Below are 9,288 nucleotides of genomic sequence, written 5' to 3'. Positions count from 1 at the left end.
TACCTTTTATTATAACTTTATATATCTTAGTCCTATTATATAACAGGTCCTCTCTCTTATTTTTATTTATTAGTCTTCTTAATTAATATATTATAGTGTTACTATACTTTTCTTTCTTTATAGCTAGTCTGTGTTATTACTATAATATCTCTTCTGATTAGATAAACAATAAAGGGCAGGAATATTCAGTAATAGCGTTTCCTTTTTATTCTCCTGGCGCTGCTGTCACCTGTAACTTGTAGTCTACTAGCCAGACGTCTGAGTAGGAGTGTTGAGCAACACAGCTTAAACGCTAGTATAGCCGTATAGCTAACACGCAACTACTAAGAGGATTTGGCTGTACATGTATAGCCAAATCCTAAAGCGGCTTAGCGCTACTTTAGCGTGTTATGTACCCTAATTTCCTGTGCTATAGCATAAGAAATCCTATTTAGGTAGCTACTAAAGAATCTAGGTAAGAGTATATATAATATAACAGAGTAAGAACTTTAACATTAAGTAATTAGAAAATATAAGAAATATATAAAAAAAGCACAAAAATATAAATAAGATTAAACTTATAAAATTTAAGGATCTCTTATTTAAAATAACTTATATATTTATTATAGAAAAGAATATAATAAGCTTTTATATATATTTATTAACTTTAGTATTTAAAGTAATAAATATATTTATATATAAGCTTATTATTTAAATATTTAGTAACTAATAAGCTAATTATTATTATTATTATTCTTATACTTATTAAGCTATTAAGCTTATAAGGGGAGGTACTAATAATAATCTATAAGAGAAACTCTTTAGGAAAGAAAACCTATAAGTCATTCGTTTCTGTTATTCACGTTGTACTAGGTAGTCGTGTCCTGTTACACAAGGTTACGAAGAGACATCCTACCTTTCTATCCTTTCTAGGACGTTAGCTGTGTGACCCTGGCTGTTAGTGTTAGTTGAGGCTAAGGTTGAATTATAAGAGGAGTCCTGTGTGCGTTGTAGCCATCTTGCTGCTGCCTTAGCGCCTCTTGTCATTGCGACTATTTTCGAATAGTCGTTAGTCTCTGCGTCTCTGAATAGCTAGCCATAGTGATTAGCAAGCTCAGAATAAAAAAAAGAGGACATGTTTCGTAGTTTGTTATGCATCTGTAGGTGCATAAAGCCAGCTTGTCTAGTACAAAGTGATCTATAAGGAAAGCGTTTAAGCCTATAATTTTATTATATTATTCTATGTTAATTAAGGTAGCTTTTCTTTATAAAATAATATAATACAGAGTTTATATCTCTTTACTAAGTCTTTATCATACTTTCCTGCATCTATTATTTAAGGCAAGATGCTTCAGGGTTTAAGTAGATAAAGCCTTTACTTACGCTCTAATTATAGTTTACTCCTTAAATATATAGCACTAGTATTTAGCTAGAATAATATCGCTTTAACTTATATATAAAATATATACTCCTTATAGGCTCTTAATATAAGTAAGATAACTAGTCTAGACTTTTTATATACTAATATATATATATTATCCTCTTAGGCTATATAGATAGTCTCTTTAGTAACTATTATTATATATTATGTCTTACGTTAAGCCTAGAGGGCTCTTTATTTTATATTATTTATAGAAGTCTCTTTTGTATAAACTAATTATGTCTTATAAGTAATTTATTTAATACTTATATATTAGTTATATATTAATTCCTTACTTATTAACTAAGCTTATATCTTTATCATCTTAATAAATGTCTTTATATAATATACTTATAATTATATTTTAATAAGTTTATATAGACTTATTTTAAGTAAACTAGTATTCTTAATTATTTATAATTCTATATAATTATTTATATAAGATAATTTATTTATAATTCTTAAGAGTAGTTTATAGCTCTAGCCTTAATAAGGCTTATAAGTCTTAATAAGTTTATTTATACTAAAGATTATAAGCTTTAACAAAAGTTAATAAACGCTTATTTATTTGTCTATATTAAAGAATTTCTCTCTTCTTACTAGCAAATTACTATATCTACATACGTGATGCATAATCTTAAGAGGGGACAAGCACAGGGGTGTCCTGTCTCTCAAATAGAATGATATCACATCCACTGATGATAGAGTCAGTTTCGGGTCTGAGTACGAGTCAGATACTTAAGAGTCAGATGGTTTTCGTAAGCCAATTCCCCTGGTTTAATGTGCGCAGGCGACTCGCGTACGCAGCGCACGCGTTCACCCACACTGCCATCTGGATTTCGTTTGGTTTCATTGCTGTAGCGACTACTCATACTAGATACTGCGAGAAGGTAGAAATCCATATCCCAGCTGTCTGAATGACTGATAGCTGCTTAGTGGAAGCTTATTAAGGGCTAATAAGCTAATTAAAGTCTCTTTTTAAAACTTATAATAAAAACGCTTTAAATAAATCTTCTTTAATAAAATTAATATCTTATTAATAATTGCTCTACTAGTACTAATAGTCTTTATAACTATTATAAAGTTATACATATTATTAAAAAATAAATAATGCTTTTTCTTTATAAAGTAGTAACTATTTATTAACTCTTATTAATATTTATCTAAAAGCTTGTTTTATTAAAATTCTAGATATCTTTATTCTATATTAAATATTTCTTTTAAAGTGTTTAAAAACACTTAAACTAGTTCAAAATAGTATCAGAATTATAAGCCAGCTTTTGTTCAAGTTCTAAGAGCTTTTGTTTAGCCTTATAAAGCTCAGAATATTGATCTAGAAAGCGTTAGGCCCATTTTGAGCCTATAGAGGGCGCAGGAGTATTGGTAGTATAATCCTGAAGAAGAATAGCATTTGCTATATTACTGATTTGATTATATTGTATAGAGTGGCCAATTTCGTCTAAAGAGAGAATATATCGAATAAGAGATGCCTCTTGGATAGCAGAGAGCTTTGGATTAGCTGCCTTTCGACCTATACGAGATCCTATACCCTTGAGTCGTCGATGGATACGATCTTTATGGATACCAAGTTCGCGCGCTTTTGCTGCAACAGTAGAGCGCTCTCCCTCCTCTTTTGCAGCACGGATCTCTCTTACGGCCCTATCCACCAAATCATCGCCCCTAAGTCGTCGATGAATACAATCTTTATAGATACCAAGTTCACGCGCTTTTGCTACAACAGTAGAGCGCTTTCCCTCCTCTCTTGCAGCACGGATCTCTCGTACGGCCCTATCCACCAAATCGTCGATATCTTCGTTCGAAACAGGCATGTTGTGGGGGTGCTATACTTGAAATTCAACAGGAGATTTATTTCTGTTCAAAAAACGCGTTTGGGTGAGAAACGCGTATGGCTGGCAGCCACGCGCTGCGCGCGCTGGCTTTGCCAGGGGGACCCCCCCTGCAAAGTGGGTCCCGGGGGATCCACCCATTGGGCCACGGATATTTCCTCCTCCCGGATCATGTAAGATACCTCTCTCACGACGAATTTTTGGCGATCTTCGAATCGCTGTCTAATGCCACTGCAATACTCAACACCTCTTACTTAGCACATGAAATCAACCTTTTCATTACTTTCACACTGTTCTCCGCCCAGACTCGACAGCTTGGCGAAAACGCTAAAAGCAGCTCAGTGACGACGTGACAATGACGGGGAGCACAGCGGCGTGCACAACAATGAAGGCAACCGTATCAGAGCACGTGATAAGTTATAATGATGGACATACTAACCAAGTCTCATTGTGAACGACTATTTGATTAACAACCCATGAACCATCCACACACATCGACACCTTCTACTAGTCAGTACAATGATTGCCTTGATACCACCCGACGTGCACCTCCCGTACCTATGCGATCCGCGACATTGCGAGCACAGAGACCTCGCAAGACCTCGCAAGACCTCGGGCTTTATCTTCTACAGCCATCCGCGAGGTCGAACCGCGTCGGCCGATCCCGCTAAATTCCGAAATGAACATATGGGACCCAGTAGAGCGGTGGATCCTCGTATAGCTCGGCCGTTCGAGGGTCTCTCGCTGTCCCTTGACTGGACCGTGCTTGTTCGGTTGTCGGGGGGCCGTCTTCGTTGTAGGTGCCTGCCATGCGCTCTGATACCCGCGCTGCTGTGCGGGCTGCACTTTCTGACAACCACTGGGCACGAAGCTGCCGGCTGGCCTTGTGAAGACCTTCCGCCACAGAATTGTCACTCATGTTCTCTCTTATCATCCACTCATATGTCTTGGCCGCCGTCTCGATACACGTCTCGTCATTTACCTTCCACAGCGTGCCGATGACATGCTGGAAGCCGGCGAACTGGCACGCGCTGATCAGGTGAAGCGCCTCATCGGTAAGACTGTCCTGCTTTATTTCCCCTGTCCCACAGGCCGAGAGGTAGGCAAGGAATGGTGCATGATTGTGTAGGTTAAGCTCAAACAGACTCGCTACAGCGAGCAGTCCGTCGCTAAGGATTAGAGAGCTGTTGGATGGATTCTCCTGGTCCGTCAGCCCATGGCCGGCAAAGTGGAAGATTCGGCAGTCCTGCAACGCTGAGATGACATCGCTTCGGTGAGTCTGTGGTCTTGTTACTTGAAACTTAGTAGACCCACATAGCCTGCTCAACATTTCGATCTCTTTGGGCACACCTGGAAGACGTTTACAACCCGGCGTCCTTTCCATGCCGACGAAAACAGCCTTCCCTTCTTCCGGCACAACCTTTGCCTTGGAACGCCTCTGGCGGCTTTGTACGAGTGCTCGGATAGAGGCACTATAAGATGAGGTTACCCGATCAAGGACAGAGGAATTTCGGGATCCTGCTGCGTGGATAGGAAACTTTGTGAGAGGCCCAGTAGGAATCCACCAAATTCGAGGCCAACTATCACCGAATATTTCGATGAATCCCAGAGTATTAAGAACCGGCTCGGCAATTGTATTCCAGAGCCATTCCAGCAGCGACATGTCTAGCTCATCTAGATTTCCAAGGGTTGTTGCTCGAGCCCGAACGTCGTTGCTGTGTAGGTGAGGCAATAGCAAGGCCTGGAGCTTATGCTTCTCGATAATCAACGCATCGCAGCGGTAATCGCTCACATTAATGAAGACGATCGGCCCCGAGACTGCAGCAAGCTTCAGCTCGTCCTCGGAAGGGGTTAGGAGAAATCGATCAAAGTCAGGCAGCGCCCGGATTGCGCGGATTGTTTGCTCCAGTTCTCGGGCTGTACTGTAGCGCTGGTCGGCTGGGCCTGTTAGCCCTGTTGGAAGCTGGTGATGATTGATTTGATGCGTCTGACGCGTCGAGTTATTCAGGTGATCCCGGAGCTCAATAAACCTTTCTGCTAACTGCTGATCTTTCTGATGAAGATGGGATATATCAGCGCGCAAGTCGCTTGCGGAACCCACAATAATACCACGGCCAAGTTCAAGAAGCTGAATTGCCTCATATATAGTTCTGTCAGCCATCAAGGCAATTGCTGCAGCATCGGAAGCCAAGCCAGCAACATTTGTAAGTAAATACTGTTTATCGGAAATCTCGAGGGAGTGTGATGTAAGTAGAGGTATTAAAGATACTGCAGCAGACGCAGCTTGGTAGGCTGATTTCCAGTTTTTGGCCTCGATGTAGAATGTGAATAAGACTTTGGAAGATTTTAGCCGATCAAGAGGAGGAGATAAGGAATGGTCGAGGCCTTTCTGGAATTGTTGGATAGCTTTTTCTAGATCCGCTGCTATTCCTGTTTTTTCATATCTTTGTCTGTATCCAAAGCCAAAACTACAGTGTCGACTCGCACAGTGTGGACTGTTTTCTGGTACTATATCAAAGGCTTTCTGGTATTGCTGGATGGCTATCTCTAGGTCGGCCAGGACTTTCGTTTTGTTGTATTTATCGTGATATAGCCTTCCAAGAGTATGAAATTGAAGTTCTTGGCTCGGATGATCTTTTGGCGTTATATCGATAGCTTTCTGGCAGTAGTGGATAGCTACCTCTATGTATGTTAGTACTCCTGTTCTTTGATATCTTTCGCGGTACGCTGCTCCAAGACTATGAAGTTGGCGTGCCTGGTCTTGGTCGTGTTCTTGGATAACCCATTTTAGGTCAAGTACCATTCCTGTTCTGCAGACTGGCGGTAATGTCTTGAGGGCTTCTTTGAATTTCTTGATAGCTAACCTTAGGTCCGACACTGCTTTTAACCTGTCGTACTTACTAAGATACCCAGTTCCAAGTCGATAAGTGCGATTCGATTGGGCGTTACTCTTTTGATTGCCTTTGGGTGTTGCATCGAGAGCATTTTGATAGTATTGAATGGCTATATCTAAGTCTACCATCGCTCCTGTTGTGTTGTATCTAGCGTGATATCCTTCTCCAAGACCGTCGAATGGCTTTGCCCGGTATGGATGATTTGGTGATGTGTTATCAAGAGCTTCCTTGTATTTCTGGATGGCCATATCTAGGTCTGCTCTTGTACTCATTCTTTTGTATCGATCCTGATATCCGATACCAAGAATAGAAAGCAGATCTGCCTGGTCTGGGTGTTCATCTGGTAATATATTCAAAGCTTCCTGCCATCGCTGGATAGAAGTCTCTAGGTCTTCTATATCTCCTATTCTGCAATATCTCTTGTGATAACTCATTCCAAGGTCATATAGTTTTTCTACTCGACCTGCATGATCTTTAGGCGTTCTGTCGAGGTATGCCTGCGTGTGCATAATGTCCATCTCTAGGTCTGCTATTGCTATCATTCTTTGAAATTTGTCTTTGTATTCATCTTTGAGATGATGAAGTTCTTCTTGGTTTAGATCCTCGTCTAGTGTTGTATCGAAGAGCTCTTGGAGATCTGTATCGACGAGTTCTCGGAGAAAGTCCCGTATGTCTCCTATGAATTGAAATCTTTTATATCTATCTTTTTCCCGAGCTGCAAGAGCACAAACTCGACCGCCTGAATTGTCTCTTAGAGTTTTATCGAAGGCCCTTTGGAGATATTGAATAAATATCTCGAGATCTGTAATCGCCTTCGTTCTTTGATATCTAGCTCCATACAGGACTGCAAGATTTGCAAGTCGATCTGCTCGGTTTAGATGATCTTTCGGTGTTATATCGAGGGCTTCCTGACATTTCTGGATGGCCAACTCTATGTCTGTCGCCAACCCTCTTTTGAGGTATCTGTCTCCATATCTGCGTGCGAGACTACACAGTCGATCTGCCCGGTCTGGATGGTCGTTCGGTATTGCATTGAGAGCTATCTGGCATCGCTGGATGGCTATGTCTAGATCTTCCATAGCTGGACTATCAAGTAGATGTTGCCCGGTTTACGTTTATGGATTTCTGGAATCGTGAGTTAGTTATTACTTAGACGGTCAGTTTTCTCTTCTGAGCTTTTATCTTGAGACACTTACGTCGATATATCCGGTCTTGCTTTGCAAGAGCAGGCACATTCCACAGTATGGCAGCCTGTGATAATCGTTGTTGTGCAGAAAGCCGCGTAACAGGTAACTGCTGCGGGATAGCACCATACTTGGGGGGGGTATGAGAAGCTACACTGTAGCGGAGAGTCACGATAGGCTATTAGATAGACTATGTATGATGTGTGGTAGTGGGTTGATGATATCTAACGGCTATGGAGGAGCAAGAGGGATATGGGCGTGGTGCGTCAAGCGCGCCAGCCCTTTGCCTTAACGTAAGGCTGTACGTATTACGGCCAAGCCCTGGCCCGGGTACGTACAACCCCTAGTATCTCTTTCTTTACTAGTATTACAGCTACACCGCCAAGCATTTTGCGCAGCTCAATTGATTGGTTCAAACTTGCGATAAGCCTACTCCGTACGGAGTACTACGTTAAGATTGTAGCACGGCGCTTAGTCGCAGCTAGTTGAGATACAGCGCCACATCAACACCTAGAAGCTTCTTTTACGGTTATCAATATCGATTGATCACATTATTCCAATCTAACTGTTCAAGGCTTAGGCGTTACGTTTAGCCCCTGTTTTGATGCAAGTATATTAGCGCCGAGCTACGAATACTTCTGCCTGATACCGTAGGTACCCAGCTTGGCGCGCTAGGCTTTAAGTAATGTAGCGCGCCAAGACTGCAAAATTCGCTGCACAACAGGCGCTGCACAAGCACTTGACAAGCGCTGCGCAAGGACTCAAATAGAGCGCTCGAACAGCGCTGCACAAGTACTCAACAGGCGCTGCGTAGGCACTCGAAAAAGGCGCTGCACAAGCACTCGAAAAAGGTGCTGCACAAGCACTCGAAAAAGCGCTGCACAAGCACTCAACAGGCAGATGCCGGGCAGGCACTCAACAAGCGCTATACAAGTACTTAAGAGCAGCATTCAAAAAGCTCTATTTAAGCACTTACTTATGTTATATTTCAATTTGAAATGAAGACCCCTTAGTCATTCATACAATCCGTCTCTGACTGCACAAGGGAGTAGCATGACTTCTACATAAGAATTTTTGCAGGTCGTGGTATAAACCATGGGAGACGAGATACATATCGTTCTATCGCTTCGTCATAGTACGCAGTCGGATATCCCAGCTTATCTATAAAACCTCCTAATTTTGTATTCTAGTAGTGCCAGGGACAAACACAATGAGAACAGTAGCATATCTGATTCTATTAGTCGCCAGCACAATTGTAGAGCGAGCGGCACTTACGTAGCCCCTGCAAGCATTAACTCTATCGTTCTCGACTTTGTCAACCAGGTGAGAATTAGGAGGTACAAGATCGTAGAAAACATAACGATAACGATCCTGACTGAGATTGTGCTGATTAGATTGCATATAATGGCCGGCATCATTAGGAGAAGTGTGACCAAGAGTAATAGCAGCGCTTTCGCTGTACGCTGGATCAAGGGACCTCTATATATATGTACGGTTGGGTCAGAGGAAAGGTCGTGAAAGCGGCTCTACACTCGTCAGCCAGCAGGGAAGGGTGCGTATCACCGCCATATGCTTACACTTCGAAAGCCTTGCCAGTAGCGTAACAGCATATTTTCTACCCATGTTTCGAGCTGTAGGGTCGCACTGTCCACTATGGGAGCCAGGGAAACTAGATCGTCATAGTGGGCGAGATAGGCAGTCTCCTCCCGAGCCAAGCAGCCTTTCGCTTTCACCCAGTTGTTTAAGCTTGCTATGTCTCTAATTTTAGCTTGCTGTATACAAGAAATCCGACTAGTTCTCTCAATGAATTGATCTAGCGCGATTAACATACATCCCTCAGCTCGTTTGGTTACATACCATAGTCATCTAGGGCTACTTCGATCTCAGATAGCGCAGAAATCCGGTCCACGTTTCGATCGCATCGGCTCTTGCCAAGAAATAAAAGGGATGTCTCCTCCCTGTCA

General features: G+C 41.9%; 2 protein-coding genes across 2 annotated transcripts; both read right to left on the bottom strand.

Moving 5' to 3' along the window:
• Positions 1 to 2,742: 2,742 nt before the first annotated feature.
• EPUS_09422 (uncharacterized protein) lies at positions 2,743 to 3,228 on the bottom strand (the record flags this gene model as incomplete). The annotated part of the gene is made up of 1 exon (XM_007789595.1): positions 2,743 to 3,228. The coding sequence occupies one exon, from the start codon at positions 3,226 to 3,228 to the stop codon at positions 2,743 to 2,745; it is 486 nt and encodes a 161-aa protein (XP_007787785.1).
• Positions 3,229 to 3,913: 685 nt separating this feature from the next.
• EPUS_09421 (uncharacterized protein) lies at positions 3,914 to 6,649 on the bottom strand (the record flags this gene model as incomplete). Its single annotated transcript, XM_007789594.1, has 2 exons — positions 3,914 to 5,928; positions 6,148 to 6,649. The coding sequence occupies 2 exons, from the start codon at positions 6,647 to 6,649 to the stop codon at positions 3,914 to 3,916; spliced, it is 2,517 nt and encodes an 838-aa protein (XP_007787784.1).
• Between the last annotated feature and the right edge of the window lie 2,639 nt (positions 6,650 to 9,288).

The sequence above is a fragment of the Endocarpon pusillum genome, assembly GCF_000464535.1.
Source record: "Endocarpon pusillum Z07020 unplaced genomic scaffold scaffold1254, whole genome shotgun sequence".
Taxonomy (NCBI): domain Eukaryota; kingdom Fungi; phylum Ascomycota; class Eurotiomycetes; order Verrucariales; family Verrucariaceae; genus Endocarpon; species Endocarpon pusillum.
Note: the sequence above shows the minus strand (reverse complement) of the source record. Positions and strands in the feature narration are given on the sequence as shown.